A 20952-nucleotide genomic window follows, 5' to 3' on the forward strand; every position below is an offset into this window, starting at 1 on the left:
TAGATACTAGTGGTAAATACTGTAGGTAGATACTAGTGGTAGATACTGTAGGTAGATACTAGTGGTAGATACTGTATGTAAATACTGTATGTAGATACTAGTGGTAGATACTGTATGTAAATACTGTATGTAGATACTAGTGGTAGATACTGTATGTAAATACTGTATGTAGATACTAGTGGTAGATACTGTATGTAAATACTGTATGTAGATACTAGTGGTAGATACTGTATGTAAATACTGTATGTAGATACTAGTGGTAGATACGAGTGGTAGATACTATAGGTAGGTATTAGTGGTAGATACTATAGGTAGATACTAGTGGTAGATACTATAGGTAGGTATTAGTGGTAGATACTATAGGTAGATACTAGTGGTAGATACTAGTGGTAGATACTATAGGTAGATACTAGTGGTAGATACTATAGGTAGGTATTAGTGGTAGATACTAGTGGTAGATACTAGTGGTAGATACTAGTGGTAGATACTGTATGTAAATACTGTATGTAGATACGAGTGGTAGATACGAGTGGTAGATACTATAGGTAGGTATTAGTGGTAGATACTATAGGTAGATACTAGTGGTAGATACTAGTGGTAGATACTAGTGGTAGATACTAGTGGTAGATACTAGTGGTAGATACTGTATGTAGATACTAGTGGTAGATACTGTATGTAGATACTAGTGGTAGATACTGTATGTAGATACTAGTGGTAGATACTGTATGTAGATACTAGTGGTAGATACTGTATGTAGATACTAGTGGTAGATACTGTATGTAGATACTAGTGGTAGATACTGTAGGTAGATACTAGTGGTAGATACTGTAGGTAGATACTGTAGGTAGATACTGTAGGTAGATACTGTAGGTAGATACTAGTGGTAGGTACTAGTGGTAGATACTAGTGGTAGATACTGTAGGTAGATACTGTAGGTAGATACTGTAGGTAGGTACTAGTGGTAGATACTAGTGGTAGATACTAGAGGTAGATACTGTATGTAGATACTAGTGGTAGATACGAGTGGTAGATAATATAGGTAGGTACTAGTGGTAGATACTGTAGGTAGATACTCGTGGTAGATACTGTAGGTAGATACTAATGGTAGATACTAGTGGTAGATACATTTAAACTAAATTCCTGACATTTAATCCTGGTAAAAATTTCCTGTCTTAGGTCAGTTAGGATCACCACTTTATTTTAAGAATATGAGATGTCAGAATAATAGTAGAGAGAATGATTGATTTCAGCATGTATGTCTTTCATCACATTCCCAGGGGGTCAGAAGTTTACATACACTCAATTAGTATTTGGCAGCATTGCCTTTAAATTGTTTAACTTGGGTCAAACATTTCGGGTAGCCTTCCACAAGCTTCCCACAATAAGTTGGGTGAATTTTGGCCCATTCCTCCTGACAGAGTTGGTGTAACTGAGTCAGGTTTGTAGGCCTCCTTGCTCGCACAAGCTTTTTCAGTTCTGCCCACAAATGTTCTATAGGATTGAGGTCAGAGCTTTGTGATGGCCACTCTAAATGCCTAGACTTTTTTGTCCTTAAGTCCTTTTGCCACAACTTTGGAAGTATGCTTGTTGTCATTGTCCATTTGGAAGACCCATTTGCGACCAAGTTTTAACTTCCTGACTGATGGCTTGAGATGTTGCTTCAATATATCCACGTAATTTTCCTTCCTCAATATGCCATATTTTTTGTGAAGTGTACCAGTCCCTCCTGTAGCAAAGCACCCCCCAAACATGATGCCGACACCCCTGTGCTTCACGGTTGGGATGGTGTACTTTGGCTTGCAAGTCTCCCCCTTCTTCCTCCAAACATAACGATGCTCATTATGGCCAAACAGTTCTATTTTTGTTTCATCAGACCAGAGGACATTTCTCCAAAAAGTACAATCTTTGTCCCCATGTGCAGTTGCAAACCGTAGTCTGGCTTTTTTATGGCTGTTTTGGAGCAGTGGCTTCTTCCTTGCTGAGCGGCCTTTCAGGTTCTGTAGATATAGGACTCGTTTTTCTGAGGATATAGATACTTTTGTACGCGTTTCCTCCAGCATCTTCACGAGGTCCTTTGCTGTTGTTCTGGGATTGATTTGCACTTTTCACACCAAAGTACGTTCATCTCTAGGAGACAGAACACATCTCCTTCCTGATATGACGGCTGTGTGGTACCATGGTGATTATACTTGCATACTATTGTTTATACAGATGAACGTGGTACCTTCAGGTGTTTGGAAATTGGTCCCAATGATGAACCAGACTTGTGGAGTTCTACAATTTTTTTCCTGAAGTCTTGGCTGATTTATTTGGATTTTCCCATGATGTCAAGGAAAGAGGCACTGAGTTTGTATTTCAAGGCCTACCTTCATCGACAGGTACACCTCCAATTGACTCAAATTACGTCAATTAGACTATCAGAAGCTTCTAAAGCCATGGCATCATTTTCTGGAATTTACCAAGCTGTTTAAAGGCACAGTCAACTTAGTGTATGTAAACTTCTGACCCACTGGAATTATGATACAGTGAATTATAAGTGAAATAATCCGTCTGTAAACAATTGTTGGAAAAATTACTTGTGTCATGCACAAAGTAGATATCCTAACCGACTTGCCAAAATAATAGTTTGTTAACAAGAAATTTCTGGAGTGGTTGAAAAACGATTTTGAATGATTCTAACCTAAGTGTATGTAAACTTCCGACTTCAACTGTACCTATCTACCGTATCTACCGTACCTACCTACCCATCCATCTATCCAGTGTATATATAGTATGTTTCAACATGGGAAAGTAAGGGCTTATCATACTGTACTTAGAGATAATAAACCATACTGGAATTGGGTTGGGTTGTCACATCTGTGTACATTACAATGTATTTATTGAAAAGGAAGGAGCAGACACAAAACCAGGTGCACTTGCAGTACATACTCTGTGAAAGGAAGTGACAGGTTTACAGAACAAACAGGACTTATTCCACTTGCCTATAACTCCTACAGAATATACATGCCATTCAGCTTTTATCCAAAGCGACTTGCAGTCATGCGTGCACCTATGATCATCAGCGTTGCCAGCGCCATGCTCGGCCAACTGGATATAACCGGACGTTATATCCTGCACACGGTTGTACTGAAAAGTGGCCTTGCCAGCTCATCATGACTTTCAATGGGAGTCTCTTAGACTTAGAGGTAAAGTGAGGTGGAGATCATCCCACTCCACACTCAGTAGCCATTCTACCCTTCATAGTGTTCATCTATGAGCTCTGAAGGCCAGGAGACGGAGACATAGGTGGAACAACCTGATAATAGCAGAAAGATGTTCTGGCTCACAGAAGAACTCAAGACCTCCAAAATGACCAGTACAAGTCCTGGACCAGGGGAATCTCCTGGCAACAAACTGGATAAAGTTGTTCTCTTCTATAGTAATTAACTCGTTACTTTTTCAAAACCGTCAATCCCTAAAAAAGTCCACTCAGTCATTCACAGTGTCCACTCCTTTCCAGACCCTCCCTGGTTCAGGTGGAAAGGGGAATGCAACAGTCTGAAGGGCTCGGCAGACTGCAACGCAGTTACGTGAATGCCGTTTCCTGTCGGACGTCAGGCTTAAATGTTCCTGAAAGAAAGGCCATGGTGGGCCTGGAGGCAGGACAAGAACGTGACGCGTACCACCTAAAACAGCTGCAGTGCTGGGGGATAGGAAGGTATGCTGCCCAAGGCCACAGTCGTTAGGTGAGGGGTCACACTAGCAAGACACAGGAGGGCAGTGGGGTGGCAGGTAAATCTGGATAGGGTGTGGGTGGTTGGGGTTGGGGTAGGGGGGGGGGGTAGACTTGGTTTGGGGGGGAACACAGGCCAGTAAGTGTAGGTGGGAGGGGTGGGCATTCTCTGTACCTGTTAGCATAGTGGTGGTTACCAAAACGATCTCTCACTCGCCGAGGGCTTTAACTGCCAGCTGTTGCGGCTGTAACTGTCCATGTCGGCAGTCAAATACAACTGTGTGGGTTTGCAGGAAAGAAAACAACAGCGACAAGACAGTATAGAGAAGATGCACAGCGCAGAGTCTAGGCCCAAGCAGACACACGGACACCAAGGAGGGGCTCAGCCTCCAGGACAGGAGGGCGACCGGCCAGGGAGGACCAGGGACCACTGACGGAGGGATTCAGGTTGACTTACAACACACAACCTGTGGAGACTGGTAGCTAGGATCGTCATGTTGACTCTAGCTCTTACTGTGAGCCAAACTTGAATATGTCAAAATAAGAGGCAAAAACAAACCGCCGACGACACCGAGACATCAGTTCCAAGACCAGGCCCCGTTGGCAGACTGTTTACTTTAAAACAAGATCTCGTCGGAAAGATCGTTCATTATCATCATTATCGTGTCCTACACAACGGCTGCCAAATGACCCAGTCAGTGGAGGTGTTCTGTCCATCAGTGTATAACGTAGACATTGGGACACTTACCGAGGGAGGAGGGGACTCTCTCTCTATCAGTGGGGTGTTCTCACACCGCGGGTTCTGGAAGGCATTGGCATTCTGGGTCCTGTGTAACAGAACAAACACACACTCCCAAGGTTAAACACAGGCGGGGACGGAACTACAGCTGCAGGACCTGCGCGCGCACACGCACACACACACAGACACAGAAACAGACACAGACACAGAAACAGACACAGAAACAGGTGCACAAACACGTACATGACTTACTGACCCTCAAAATATACTTTCCATGCCACAGAAGCACATACCCACATATACAAATAGTTCATGATACCCTTTAAACCCCTACAGGCACCACAGACACAGAACCCCACAGAACATCCATGGCTGTACTGTACAATCCACCAAAACCAGAGTACCACCAAATCCCCTCCCCCAGGCCCCATCCTAAATCCTAAGAGGTCCATTCATAAGGCTGTTGGGTTTCAAAGAACCACAGCTGGAGAGCAACAGCTGCATCACTCATGGCCGCCAGAATGTGACCCTCTACGGGGGAGCAGAGCACCGCTCCTCTCGTTCTCAGCAGTGCCCTAAACGTGGAGGCTGTGCTAGTACAGCCCTGGGTCACATGGTATCTCACATTCCTCAACCCTCACCACCACAGCCTGCTTTGAACCTTTCAACACTGAGAAAGTGGAGGGGAAGTGCACCCACCGCTGCCCAGCGATTCTCTTTGAGACGAGTGTTCCACGGGACTGGTGTTACTGTACTCACATGTACTCTGTGACGGGGGCGTTGCTGACGGTGTGTGCTGCAGCAGGGATGCTGGTCTCGCTGCCGTAGCTGCTGCCACAGCTGTACAGGCTGGGCATGTGGACGCGGTACAGGTTGTCGTGGTTCTGCAGTCTGCCTCCGTGGGACACGGACTCCTCCTCGCTGTCCGCCTCGTTCCTATAGAGGCACAGAGAGAGACACTGCTGAGTCACACATCCACCAGGACACATACTACCAGGGTTGGCGTCAATTCCATTTCAATTCAGGAATAAAACAGAAATTCCAATCTGACTTCCACATTTTCTCATAGAAAATCATTGAGGAAAAGGCAACAGAAAACATGTCATACCCTAAGGATGCAGCACCCCGTGCTTGGACCAATTGAGATATTACATGTGACTAACACATTTCAGTTAATTACTATAGCGCATGCCTTGGGCAAATCACTGTCATTTTGTAAATGTCAGATCTCTATGGAAAGACGCATCATTCACCCAAATTGTCAAACTCGGGCTATTGCATGTTATGAACGTACAAACAGACAAGGACACATCCACAGTCCCATTCTCAATTGCATCGTGGGGGACAAAAATTGGAATGACAGTTTATTTGCAAATTGAAATGGAAATGACTCCAGCCCTGCAGAGTGACAAACGGCCACAAGGTGGAGCCCCTCTCCCACTGACGGGGAGAGCAGCAGCAGCAGCACAAAAACAGGCACATTCACAGTCACGTTTTGCATTCATCCACGGCCACGTTTCTCGTCAATTTCTTCACTGCCCAAGGGGAGACAAAAGTGTGTTCTCTTTGAGAAAGGGAAATGAGCAAATCGCCACTGAGCTTAAGGAATAAAACCACGCTCCACTAAGATAAACATGTATTCAGTTTCCACACAAATATTACAGATTGATCTGCTACAATACGGATTTGGTTTACTTTGCCATTTCTGTTCAAACAGGAGCTGTGATCGTGACTAGTGCAAGGGCACCACTGAAAGCCCACATCGTCACATTTCCAATAAACAAAGACATTTCCCCCTGTAGCACAACGGTCAAGGTATAAAACATGGACCACAAAAGAAGACAAAAAATAGCCCTTGTGGCGCTGCAGTGAATAGCGCCGATGATGATGACATGGTGGTGCTTGTCTCCCTCTAGTGTTCAACACACCACCCACAGCGTTCTCCTCCACACAGCTAATTAATGACATCATCCCATTCAAGGGCAGCACGCATTCACCCATACAGAACATTACAAAGACAAAGTATGTAGTGGGAAGGGGAAGGTATAACTCATTTCCAACATTACCGTGTTCATATATAAAACATACCAATGGAATGTTTTATTGCATTAAAAGCAGTAAAGCTTAATGTTGGGTTATTAAGAACGACATGCGTCATTAAAACAATGAGTTATTACTCAAACAACCATGTCATTTAGAAGATGCATTCCTACGCAAAACCCTTTGCTGAATAACAGGAACAGCGAGCTGAGATCAAACTGCAGCACATAACATATTCGCCAGTATCCTCAGAACTCTGCTAATTACATAGTGGAGTTAAACTGGAGGCGTGGCCTGGGACAGCTAACTCTCATCTCTCTTACAAGGCATTATGATTCATCCTATCCATCTGCTGCTGATAGGGGCACCCAGCGGAGGGAAATCAGATGGATTTCTTAAAGTACAACGTCAACCTCCAAAATTACACCACTCAAAGCTTTGCACGATTAGGGAGAGGGGGATAACAGGAAGTGATATTTCTGGGGAAGCAGCTGGGCCCTCCTGGCCAGGTCTGATGGAACACGCTGCCAGTGTTCTACACACTAGCAACGGAAGACTTAAAGCAGCTAACACATTTAGTCAGGGGTTTAGAAACTCTTCAGGAATAAAAACCCGATTAAATTCTATAATAGTATTGTCTCTGTCTGTCTACAGGCAAATCATTATCATTTGAGTCATTTCTGTGTAATGTAAAAATGGGACTCAAGAGGCTACAGTCTGTGGTTCAGGCAAAAGCTCTATTAACTAATGTATGAGTTCTATTGGAAGCAATTCTAAATGGTTTCTCTAACCCTAACCCTGAACCATTTTCCTCATAGACATGGAACACTAAACAGAAATAGCATCGAGGTCCAATTGGATGGACTGTATGTGGTACTGGAGGATAGTAGTGTGTATGGGAGAAGGGTTCTGACCTCTTGTTGTTCCAGGTGTGAGGTAGGCTGCAGACGATGGAGCTGAACATGAGAGCCGTGACGAAGGAGAAGAGCACCAGGTAGATCAGGCCCTCCAGTCCATCATAACACAACCCTGTTATACCCTGTACATAGTCCTGGAACACAACACAAGCCTGTTATAGCCTGGACATAGTCCTGGAACACAACACAGCAACACAGTTAATAACACAACCCTGTTATAGCCTGGACATAGTCCTGGAACACAACACAAGCCTGTTATAGCCTGGACATAGTCCTGGAACACAACACAGCAACACAGTTAATAACACAACCCTGTTATAGCCTGGAACACAACACAACCCTGTTATAGCCTGGATATAGTCCTGGAACACAACACAGCAACACAGTTAATAACACAACCCTGTTATAGCCTGGACATAGTCCTGGAACACAACACAGCAACACAGTTAATAACACAACCCTGTTATAACCTGGACATAGTCCTGGAACACAACACAGCAACACAGTTAATAACACAACCCTGTTATAGCCTGGACATAGTCCTGGAACACAACACAGCAACACAGTTAATAACGCAACCCTGTTATAGCCTGGACATAGTCCTGGAACACAACACAACCCTGTTATAGCCTGGATATAGTCCTGGAACACAACACAGCAACACAGTTAATAACACAACCCTGTTATAGCCTGGACATAGTCCTGGAACACAACACAGCAACACAGTTAATAACACAACCCTGTTATAACCTGGACATAGTCCTGGAACACAACACAGCAACACAGTTAATAACACAACCCTGTTATAGCCTGGACATAGTCCTGGAACACAACACAGCAACACAGTTAATAACGCAACCCTGTTATAGCCTGGACATAGTCCTGGAACACAGCAACAGACAAGTCCTTTATAATGGTACCTGACATTATTTATGATCACAGTATGCACAGGGTGGTACAGTGCATCAGTCTCTTCAATTACGTGACGGTGCATGACGTTAGATCATTAGTAGATGTCATACAAACAGACATGTTGAAGTCGGAAGTTTACATTCACCTTAATCAAATACATTTAAACAATTCCTGACATTTAATCCTAGTACATATTCCCTGTTTTAGGTCAGTTGGGATCACCACTTTATTTTAAGAATGTGAAATGTCAGAATAATAGTAGAGAGAATTATTTATTTCAGCTTGTATTTCTTTCATCACATTCCCAGTGGGTCAGAAGTGTACATACCCACAATTAGTATTTGGTAGCATTGCCTTTAAATTGTTTAACTTGGGTCAAAGGTTTCGGGTAGCCTTCCACAAGCTTCCCACGATAAGTTGGGTGAATTTTGGCCCATTCCTCCTGACAGAGTTGGTGTAACTGAGTCAGGTTTGTAGGCCTCCTTGCTCGCACACACTTTTTCAGTTCTGCCCACAAATTTTCGATAGGTGTGGGGTCAGGGCTTTGTGATGGCCACTCCAATACCTTGACTTTTGTTGTCCTTAAGCCATTTTGACACAACTCTGGAAGTATGCTTGGGGTCATTGTACATTTGGAAGACCCACTTGTGACCAAACTTTAACTTCCTGACATGTCTTGAGATGTTGCTTCAATATATCCACATTATTTTCCTTCCTCATGACGCCTTGTTAGGAAATGTGAAAAGATTAGTTGAAATGTATTTGGCTAAGGTGTATATAAACTTCCGACTTCAACTGTACGTACAGATTAATGAAAACATTCTTGGCAAATGCTTTCGCTCTCGTCCGTCTTGGGCCGGTCCAAGAAGAACCTCTAGCGGCACAATACGAATGCGAATATATCCACATTTTCCTTCCTCATGACGCCTTGTCAGGAATTGTGAGTCAGAAAAAATGAGTTGAAATGCACACACACACACACACACACACACACACACACACACACACACACACACACACACACACACACACACACACACACACACACACACACACACACACACACACACACACACACACACACACACACACACACACACACACACACACACACACACACACACACACACACGGCCTGTATGACAGGACAGTGATGCAATTGTGCATGAGCAAATGTGAAGTTTTGCAATGCCTGAATACAATACCACTAAAATAGTCACAGATCTGTCTGCACATAGTACACGCCACTGTCTAGTAGGGCGTTACTTAGGTGCCAATACGATATGTATTGCGATTCTCAAAATTATATCATGTACTGTGGTTCGATACATTGAGTCGATCATTCAAAAATATTGCTGCTGCAGAGGGACAAGACAGAGCCATGAGAAAATGATTTGATCAAGTCACTTGAAAACAAAATGGGCTCTCTATTGAAAAAGAAGATGGAGAACAAGCTATACTGGAGTTTTGGTGCAGGTACAGCCAACTAGCTCAAAAATAATATTGCGATATTGTGAGAACTATGAGCTATACCTTCAAAAAATAATAACCCGTTATGTAACTGCATGGAACTTTCCTCTCATCACTGCCGTCTGGTTGCCATGTCAATATACATGTATCTATGACAACTAGTGCACAGGCTAGAGGTTCACATCACGTCATAGAAACACAACTAACCTACCAAACAGATGCTACATTTTGCCTGTCTGCTACACAGGGTTACTGTACACAGCGCCCTATCTGACACACATGCTGGGGGGAGGGAGGCTAGACATGACTATTTAATGATACATCGCGTGGAGGAGTGAGAAAGCAGGCCAAGACGGTGCTGCTTCAAGAGCCAAGCAAAGTACAGTCATTATCGAGAGGAAGTAGCGTGACGACATGCGCAATACCCGGGAGTGCTATTCAACATGACCAAAGCAGAGTAAGTTGGGAATAATATTGTCCAGCATTTAATGAAAACATTTCATGACGACCGCTTCTGCTTCCTGCATTTGCACTGAGAGACGTCTTGGTTGTTCCCTCTAGGTACAGCATGTTTACATGTGATGTAGAGGCAGGCGCGTTACACCATCCTCCTGGGTCACGCTCAGCACAATGTTCAGAAAGAAATATACGATGCAGAACAAACCACGTCAGCTCTATTCACGTCATGACATTTCTATCTGCTACTGAAAGTGGCCCTGGTTTAGGCCGAATGTAAGCTCCTGGGCTACTGCTTGATTGGCTCAGGTTCTCCTGCCCTCCGCTGTGAGGGCTGTGAGTGGTGGGGATGAGAGTGGGAGTGACAGTAGGAACAGTGAGACTCAGGCAGGGCACCGGCCACATAGGGGCTAACAGGGGGTGGACGTGAAGAGCTGTCAGGGAGGGCTGCTACTACAGATCAGAGAGATATGCAGCTCAGCCCAGGGCACCGGCCACATAGGGGTTAACAGGGGGGTGAAAGAGCTGTCAGGGAGGCTGCTACGACAGATCAAGAGAGATATGCAGCTCAGCCCAGGGCACCGGCCACATAGGGGTTAACAGGGGGACGTGAAGAGCTGTCAGGGAGGGCTGCTACTACAGATCAGAGAGATATTCAGCTCAGCCCAGGGCACCGGCCACATAGGGGTTAATGGGGGGGGGGACGTGAAGAGCTGTCAGGGAGGGCAGCTACTACAGATCAGAGAGATATGCAGCTCAGCCCAGGGCACCGGCCACATAGGGGTTAACAGGGGGGACGTGAAGAGCTGTCAGGGAGGGCTGCTACTAAAGATCAGAGAGATATGCAGCTCAGCCCAGGGCACCGGCCACATAGGGGTTAACAGGGGGGGGGACGTGAAGAGCTGTCAGGGAGGGCTGCTACTACAGATCAAGAGAGATATGCAGCTCAGCCCAGGGCACCGGCCACATAGGGGTTAACGTGAAGGGCTGTCAGGGAGGGCTGCTACTACAGATCAGAGAGATATGCAGCTCAGCCCAGGGCACCGGCCACATAGGGGTTAACAGGGGGGGGACGTGAAGAGCTGTCAGGGAGGGCTGCTACTAAAGATCAGAGAGATATGCAGCTCAGCCCAGGGCACCGGCCACATAGGGGTTAACAGGGGGGACGTGAAGAGCTGTCAGGGAGGGCTGCTACTACAGATCAGAGAGATATGCAGCTCAGCCCAGGGCACCGGCCACATAGGGGTTAACAGGGGGGGGACGTGAAGAGCTGTCAGGGAGGGCTGCTACTACAGATCAGAGAGATATGCAGCTCAGCCCAGGGCACCGGCCACATAGGGGTTAACGTGAAGGGCTGTCAGGGAGGGCTGCTACTACAGATCAGAGAGATATGCAGCTCAGCCCAGGGCACCGGCCACATAGGGGTTAACAGGGGGGGGACGTGAAGAGCTGTCAGGGAGGGCTGCTACTAAAGATCAGAGAGATATGCAGCTCAGCCCAGGGCACCGGCCACATAGGGGTTAACAGGGGGGGGACGTGAAGAGCTGTCAGGGAGGGCTGCTACTACAGATCAGAGAGATATGCAGCTCAGCCCAGGGCACCGGCCACATAGGGGTTAACAGGGGGGGGACGTGAAGAGCTGTCAGGGAGGGCTGCTACTACAGATCAGAGAGATATGCAGCTCAGCCCAGGGCACCGGCCACATAGGGGTTAACGTGAAGAGCTGTCAGGGAGGGCTGCTACTACAGATCAGAGAGATATGCAGCTCAGCCCAGGGCGGCGGATGCACTGCAGGCAGAGAGGAGCAGGTCTGAATACAGGGTTGAACAAAGAGCAGTGGAGCAGAGTTGAGCTCAGCTGAGCGGAGCACAGACGCACGTGCACAGGAGTGTGAACCGTGAACGTGGTCCTCTCCATCACACAGGCAGAGGGAAAGCCAACTGCGGGTCACACAACGACTCACTGGACCGCTTAGACACAGTCTTGCAAACACATCTGCCAACATCATCGGACTGGACATGCACCGAATGGACCGTACATGCTAACAGCCACATCCCAGAGAGGGATATGTACACGTAGATCGTGACCACGCAACACAGAGATCATACGACATCCCCTGTGGAGTAAGGACGTTAGCCATGGTCCCCCTGGTGTCCCAGGCAGGAAGGCAGCTCACCATGTGCAGGCTTCGGCAGTCCACCAGGGCAGTGAGCTGATGCAGGCCGATCTCTGTGGTGTTCAGCACCCCCTGGATCTGTTCTAGATTCCCCTGCAAGACACACACAAGCACACAAACGCTTTAAAACAGGGCCACGTCGACATTTAACACAGCAAATTAGGCCAGACCACTGTCTCAGTGAGTGTGTGTGCTCGAGTGTATGAGAGAGATACTGGCAGTACTTAATTTTGGTGTCCTACTTTAACTAGTAATGAAGGTTGGTATGACGTTAACAAAAGTAGAGAGTCGGCGAAACTTTGAGGAAACTCCCAAACCAGAACAGAGTCAGCAACCCTGACGCCTTGTGCAGACAGTAATGGTGCGCACCACATTCCATTGAAATGAGGGTACTTCCTCCGAAACCTCAAACTTAGGCTATACCGCCGTCTGTCTGCACGAGGTGTAATAACAAACCACTTCCGGATTCTCCTATGGACTGTAACGGCCGGAGGAGAACAGCGTCTGTCCAGAGCTCTATTTTAAATGACTAAATGGGACAGGAGGGCTGATGAGGGTTGGAGTTCTCCATCTCTGGTAGCCCAACAGTACATGAAATGTTCCCATGAACTCAGCATTTTCTCTCTTCACTCTGCCACTGAAGTTGGCCTGCCTGCCTCTCTCGATTTTCCAACACGTCCCAAATGTCAGGCCTCATTTGTTGCTCTGTGCACACAGCGGAAAGAACAGCGCTGGACAATACAACACAGGGCTTGTGCACAGAGGACGGCAGTGGAAGTAACATGAGCATAACGCAAAGGTGAAGTGCCAGCAGACCTTTTGTGGCCAGGTGCACTCGTCTCCTCCCTCTCTCTGCCTCTTGGTCCACTGGTTCCATTCAGTGGACTGTTCAACCCTTAGAACTGCTAGAATGGTACAGCCGGTGTATTCAGACCAGGGGGAAAAGGCTGGGTGTGTTTGTGTGGCGTGACTGAGCCAGCAGGTTATACAGTAGTATCAGTGCTCTGGCAGGTGGCGTTCACAGCAGGAAGCAAAGTGATGGATGTCAGGAGTCAGGACGCTCACCTTAGTTTGGGGGTACTCTCTGGTGGCCGAGCGGAGCAGCTCAGACACGTCGTCTTGCATCTCCACTAAGGCTTTGTGGCTCCCGGACAACTTCTACAACACAAGAGGGGAAACACGACCGCCTGTATCAGACATGGCACCGAGTACTGCGCTACTTGTTCAATGTATTCGGTAAGAAAAACTCCTGACCGTAACACAGAAAATGTAAAAGAAACAACCCTCCTAGCAAACTCTAGTCCTTTCTGATAGTCAAATATGTCCCTTTACACATTCACACCCTGGTACCCGTCAGATATGTTACATTCATTATGCATCAACCCTTTTTCTTAACAGACATGCCTGTGATAGCTAGGCTGGGCTTGTGCTGCACTGAGAAGAGGAAAGAAATACCACAGTCCATTAAAAGCAGGTCATGGATAGGGTCTTATGGGCAGGGTCTTCAAATCACGTTAATATTTGACACTGGCAATGGCCTTAGTGGCCGTTTCGCAGTTGTACATTTAAACCTCCAGGAAAAGCTGACATTTGGCCTAAAAGATGAAAGGCACAGGGAGTGTGTTCTCTCTCTCTCCCAGTAAGACTGCTCCTCTCTAGTTGGACTGGTACAGTGAGTGTATGTCATATTATGCTTTTTGTGACCCCCCCCAAAAAAACAGTCTTGACCTGTATTCTTTGGAGAAAAAGCTTTTCTGGGAGATATGTTTATTCACTAAGATCTACATTTTGCGACACTTTAATTAGCCAATAAAAAGCTACAAAGTCTAAGTGGAAAGACAATATTGTCCCTCTGAAGTAGCGGTTGTTGACTAGTCTTACTCCTCTTAAGACTGTATTTTCAGCCAGAACAGGTTCCAGTGACGTCATTTCCACCAACTTCGCCCGCTGGGTCCGAGGTGTTGGTGTGAAATGCTAATCTGGGACGGAAGTCCACAGAGGAATCTATAAAGGCTGCGCATGATCACCATCTCCCTTCCTTTCATCCAATGGGATCGCCTCATTTACACGCAGAGGTCATTCGGAGGTCATAGATGAGAGAGAAGATAAGTGCATACATTATACAAATGTACGTACGTGGGGAGACACATCAGCTAGATGAGTCACCTCACGGTTCAGCCTCATTAGATCGGATAAATTATAACCTGCATCAAAGGTACAGACTAGCCTGATTCACGCATATACTGTATAGTGAAAAAGATATGAATACTAAACATGTTAGAAAACCAACACATCCCTGGTGTCTGTGAGGCTTATAATCAAAGCGCTTCGCTAAAATATGATGGCCAGTAAAACATCTGTTTGAAGTAGCCTACCTGTTGGAATGGGTTGGTTTGGCCCACACTGCATGTCATGTAGTACTGCAAAATGTCTGTGGAAAAACACACACAACAGGCCTGGATCAGATGATGTGAGCAGTACCGCAGACAACCTCAGTCTAGTTAGTTCTTGTCGTACGGTGACAGTCACTGCTACAAGGTGAATTGCATGAACACATTCTCACCGAGGCCATTATGTTTTCTCTCCAACCATTTCCCCTGTGAAAGCAGGTCCTTTAGAAGCTGCAGTATGTGGGAGCTGTCATTCACCACCATGGTGACTTACTGGATGGCATTTCTATTCCCTGACCTTGACATCCAATAGCCTTTATATGCCACTGCCTGAAGCAGTGCCCAGCCTACTGAATGTCAGCTGGTGAACCCCATAACCTACAGTGATGTGGTATCATCTCAGGTCAGCTTCCCCAGAGACAGAGATTGGGTTATTTTTTGGGGTTGCTTTTCTGAAGGAGGGTGAATAATGATCTTTGGGAGGGCCTGCAGAGTAATCAATGGCTGCTGATTAGCTGGTGGCTTGTTTCGGAGAGGAGACCGGGGGCTTGTGAGGAGACCGGGGGCTTGTTTCGGAGAGGAGACCGGGGGCTCGTGAGGAGACCGGCGGCTCGTGAGGAGACCGGCGGCTCGTGAGGAGACCGGGGGCTCGTGAGGAGACCGGGGGCTCGTGAGGAGAGGAGACCGGCGGCTCGTGAGGAGAGGAAATTGGGGTTGCATCTCTAATGGCACCCTACCCTTCACCCTGGTCAATAGAAGTAGAGCACTATATAGGGAATAGGGTGCCATTTGGGACAGAACCTGGGTCGATGGGGACAGTTCAGAGCTCAGGCACACTGTACCAGTAGGATTAACAGTATCCTGCTTTAGGGAACTCAATCTGGGACGGTGTGAGAAGGAGACATGTATTCTCACACACACACTCATGCAGTTTAATAAATAATGATATTTGGGAGTGTGTGACTCAAACACAGCACGGCAGAGGTTTGAATCAGAGTGGCTCTCCTTCTGGTCCCCAGTATTAATCACAGAGAATAGTACCAGCACCACCAACATAACACATGGCATCCTATTTCTGATGCCACACTGGCCTGTGACATTCACTGATTACCACACAGTCAAGTGGGCACACACAGAGTGGTAGAGAGAAGAACAAGTCTGCCCTGGTTATGGATGCGCCAGCTATCTGCCATAGCTCCTCTAAACTCATAAACAGTGTAATTATGGCACTGACGAAGGAAATTAACTGCTCGTTCAATGATATCCTTGGATGGCCAGATACAACAGGCTGAATAGAAGACCTCTCATTTACGGCTTGTAATAGTGTTTAAAGCAGCCAGTCAGAGACGACAGACTCATAACTTATCTTTGTGGGAGCTGCAATAATTAGGTTCGGGATTTTACTACCACAACGGCAGAGTGATGTAAAAGAGAAACAACGGGCTAAAACATTCAGCAGAAAGCGGGAGAATAGAACAGCCTTTCTGTTGGGGCTCGGAAGGGCAGTAAAGACAGACATACTACAGCCAGCGAGGAACAACAGATAAGATGAAGAATGGAACCAGAGCTGCTGCAGAGTGAAGTATAACCTGTAGGGTTCATTTTCGCGTGCAGTAATAAAACCAATGGCTTGTCCAAGGACGGACACTTTCAGGTTTGAAATAAGGACAGAACGGAATAAAGGGAACGAAAAGGGGCACCTTTTCAAAGGCTGCCGTTTGCGAATTGAGAACAACAACCTTAGGGGCGGAAGGCAAGGTCATTCTTAGGGGTCACAAACATGTACTGGGCACCATGTTGAAGAGAGAGAGACACAATTTAAAATCTCGCAATGCCATGTAAATGTTCAGCTCCCTCCTCTAGTATTCCTATTGAGAGTAGACAGAGAGGCATCCACAATGACAGGGTAGAGAGCTCTATTCTCTCCAGCAAGGACTTGACAATTGAGTGGTGATTTAGAAAGAGGATGACACTAACTGGACACTAGTGTCTGGGGAAAAACATTGTTAATCGATACAGTTACATATCAGGGTATTTTTGACCATGTATCGTTTTGACAATATGCTGTACCTGCACCAAAACTACAGTATTTTTCCTTCATAGCTTCTTATATGAAAAATGTAGCCAATTTGTTTTCAGCACATTTTATTTCCATGACTGATAAAAACTTGTTTTCTCATGGCTCCCTTGTGAGAATCGCAAGGCACCTAAGTATCGTGATTATATCGTCCCTGGCAATTCCCAGCCCTACTGGTGACCGTGTTAAATTACGCAGTACTTATCCACAGATACCGTCGACTGCAGTAGAAACACACACACACACACACACACACACACACACACACACACACACACACACACACACACACACACACACACACACACACACACACACACACACACACACACACACACACACACACACACACACACACACACACACACACACACACACACACACACACACACTGCCGGCCTTCCTCTCGCACCATAACATGTCTCTCCTCACCCCCTCCCCCACTGGTCTTACCTCATTCACACACAAACTACTTCACACACCCGTGGCTCCATCTCTCTCTCCTCATCATGGGACCAGATTGGCCAATTACGCCACGGGCCGTATTAGTCACTTAAAACGCAGCGCGGCCCGTCCCCCCTGGCTTGTCTGCCCGGCCACAGATGCTCTGGGGGTAATTTATTGAGTCCTATTACATGTTTGAGGAGGTAGCTCATGCACCCCAGCCCTGGTCCATAAATCTGAAAGCAATACATTTCACCACTGGCCAGAGAATAGAAACAGGTTTATCTCTCTCCCCAGGGTGGGATGGGGGATTGATTGAGCATCACAGTGATTGGGCTTGTCTGGCACATATTAAAGCGCTTTTGGCATTTGTGTCGTTGCTCTGTCATTATTTCCGCATCATATCCCAGTGTGTATGCTGCTGAAGGGAATGAATCCAATCATTTGATAGAGCTATCAAAAACATCCAGATGACAGTACCCCACGACAAAAGAAACACTTATATTTTATCACAGACAGACAGTGTTAAGAGCCAGACGTGTCATTGGTGTTATGCATTTCCCCCTACAACGATTTTCTACAACTGCTGTAGTGTTCTGTCAAGTTGAAGAGCGAACGCAATTCATAGTCAGCAGACGGTTCTCCTCCAAAACAAACGGGATATGAAAGCTTGTGACCGGGAAATTTAACAAACACTTGCCTCTCAGCGTTCTTGCAACAAACAACTTAAAAAGTAGCGTAAGATGTGAATCTCACAGAGAGCAGTGTCTGCATTTCACTTTATGATCGATCTCACAATAAACGTGACAAATCTCAGACACTGGCGATTCCTCTTAATGAATCTTCACCTTTATTGAGCACTCCATACTGTTCGGTCATTTGGGTGACGAACATGTCAGGAGCAACGCAGAAGTCACTGGAGGTCTGCAGAGAGGGAGTAAAACACAGTCACACGCTGGGGAAAAAACAAACAGTCACAAAGCACAACATTTCCCAACAACACAGTAGTTAGAATAATGAGAATGCTTAGTTTTGTAGGATAATCAGTCTCACTGGAGGATTCCATCAGGAGATAATAAAGATCACATGCACCATCGTGTCCCGGAAGGAAGACGAGGCAGGGGGTCATCTCTGATTCATATGCAGGGGAGGGAATTATCCATTTGAAATGGTGTGGGAGGGGGATTTGCATAAAGACAGATCCCACTGGGTCCTAAATATTTGATAAAGGCATGCCGCGCACAATGAACGGCACACTGCACCAGCTATAAATTGTAGTAGCTAGTCTGCCTCGCAATTGTCCCCAGATATACTTGGCAAGTGTTAACAAACCTAACTCCATGAATCATACTGATAATAGTACCTCATGCCAAACATTATTTTTTGTTCAGTGTCAGCTGGCCCACTGCAGTGATTCAGGTAAAAGGTTGTACAGGTTTTAACTCCCACACTACTTGGACTGAGCTCTGGGTTCCGAGCCTCAACATAGAGATATAGAGCCATGTTCCCATGGAGACACTCACGGCAGACACAGCCAACTCCAGACCCAGGGAGGCCCAGCTGATAACCAGAGCCAGGATGCCCAGAAGACACACTCTGGGGAAGGAGACAGAGAGAGGGAGGACAGAGGTTAGAACAGGACTGCTGCCCAGAAGACATACCAGCCCGCACAGAGGCACACGAGATGGAACTTCACTCAACTTCACTCACGACAGAATCACCCCGTTAGTTTACACTTGCAACGTTTCCCTCTACTGTGGGAATTGTGATCGAATCAACATAATATTTGTCCCTTTCAATGCAACATACCAGGAAAAAAAGTGAGATTTTGTTATAGGCAGAGCGCATCGGAGGAGGATTCTATATTGCATTGACAGGCATCAGCGACCTCAAGTTGATGCACTTTTGAGATCAAAGTGAAGAATGTATCCGCATTCACATTTTAGGGATTTCTTTCGTTTTTATTTATCATCATTGTCTACAAGACATCGGTCTGATTGGCACCTGTCTGTGTGGACTAATCCATTGTGGAAGCAGCGGGGATGGCACAGTCCATCACTAAGACGTGCTACTGAAATTGTATATGGTTATATTACCTAAGAACAATGGTGCAACACTAATAAAAATAATATTACTTTACAACAAATGCACTTTCTCCCGCGTTGGATAGTGGTCGCTGTCCGTGGTTCTGAAATATCAGTACGCTGTTGAATTGGTGCTTTTCCTAAACCTTGTTGCTATGTGCATAATAGCAAAGCCAGCATATGTGGGAGGCAGCAGCAGAGTTTGGAGACGAGAAAACAGCTCTTGCCTAAGAACAGTGAGGAGAAGAAACTTAATTAGGTCTATAATCAATAGCCCTAAATGTTAAATGTGATTGGCTTTATATATGTGGATGATTTATATCTAAATAAATAAGACAGATCCTGTTTCTGTTGCCTGTTTGAGTGTTTGCTTAATAGCCTACTGAGTCCGTGAGCACCAAGCCTCACGCAACCACAACAAGTCAGATAAACAATTTCACAGATCCGGCTGTTTTTTAATCTTTGCTATGCTGTAATAAAGTCTTTGCATATTTTTTTCCGTTAGAACAGCCTCTCTGGTATTATTTATCAGTTATTTAGTAATTTACACAGTTCCAAATTGTTAGGAAAATCACATTTATAAATCATAATAATAACAACCCTCCCTTTTCTTGATCTCCTTGTTATTATTACTATTATGATCATCATTATAATAATAATAATAAGTAATATCATTAGAATGCTTGCCTAAGAGCACCTCCTGTTTAGTCTTAATACTGTAACTTAGTTAGGACTATATTTCAATAGTTAAATAGGCTACAGTACTGTATCAATTAATCAATCATTCAGCTGTGCATGTCATCACACAGCATATAGGTCATTAATTATTTGAAATGCAATCAAGCATTTTAGTTAAAAAATAAAATAAAGCACTCAGTGCTTGCTCCTTACCTTCTTTTTCTTGATCTCTAGTATTTTCCACAACTAGTCACATTTATTCCACACATCTGACTTACCCTTTACCTCCTGAGCAACCAGTAAACATTCCTGTTTCAAGTTTATTTGTCACGTCCTCTGCATCCCTTTTGCTGTCATGTGCTACGGTGTTCAGAGTTTGTTATAACTAATTGATTGATGTAATTATGATATGCTATAGGTTAGGGCCTGTTGGTCACATGCATCCGATGCATACACGTGTCACGTTAAGAGCAAGGGTCAAGCAAGTTGGTCATGTTTTTCCTAAACAAATTAGGGATTTAGGTAACAGAACTTTTCAGTCAGAAATGGTTGTAATTATGTTGCATCTTCAACAACACGGACAGATCGATAAACTCTGTTGATGATAGAGCAGCAAGTCTGGCACAATGCATATCGTTGATTTGATTAACACACATAGGACGTGTCTATTTATGAAAAATACATGTTTAAAAATTCTGACCAATAGATTGGTCGAAAGAACAGGCAACTCTCGGGTGACAAAGTTTATTATAAGGACAGTGGAGTCAATCACCACCTTCCGGAGACACCTGAAACCCCACCTCTTTAAGGAATACCTAGGATAGGATAAGTAATCCCTCTCACCCCCCCCCCCCTTT

At 45.6% G+C, this 20952-nt stretch overlaps 1 protein-coding gene across 2 annotated transcripts in view; it reads right to left on the minus strand.

Annotated features, from left to right (window-relative positions):
* Positions 1–20952, minus strand: part of ttyh3a (tweety family member 3a) — a 63886-nt gene that overhangs the window by 2370 nt on the left and 40564 nt on the right. The window contains exons 6-14 of one of the 2 annotated variants that reach the window (XM_046330857.1): positions 18857–18929; positions 18182–18257; positions 14798–14853; positions 13488–13580; positions 12423–12515; positions 7406–7542; positions 5211–5387; positions 4461–4539; positions 3888–3989 (exon numbers count right to left, since the gene is read on the minus strand). In XM_046330857.1, the coding sequence (XP_046186813.1) occupies positions 3906–3989; positions 4461–4539; positions 5211–5387; positions 7406–7542; positions 12423–12515; positions 13488–13580; positions 14798–14853; positions 18182–18257; positions 18857–18929 (868 nt within the window). In that variant the 3' untranslated portion in view covers positions 3888–3905. The remainder of the gene's footprint in view (positions 1–3887; positions 3990–4460; positions 4540–5210; positions 5388–7405; positions 7543–12422; positions 12516–13487; positions 13581–14797; positions 14854–18181; positions 18258–18856; positions 18930–20952) is intronic. The other variant, XM_046330855.1, reaches the window with a different exon arrangement.

This window comes from Oncorhynchus gorbuscha, linkage group LG26 (genome assembly GCF_021184085.1).
Source record: "Oncorhynchus gorbuscha isolate QuinsamMale2020 ecotype Even-year linkage group LG26, OgorEven_v1.0, whole genome shotgun sequence".
Taxonomy (NCBI): Eukaryota; Metazoa; Chordata; class Actinopteri; order Salmoniformes; family Salmonidae; genus Oncorhynchus; species Oncorhynchus gorbuscha.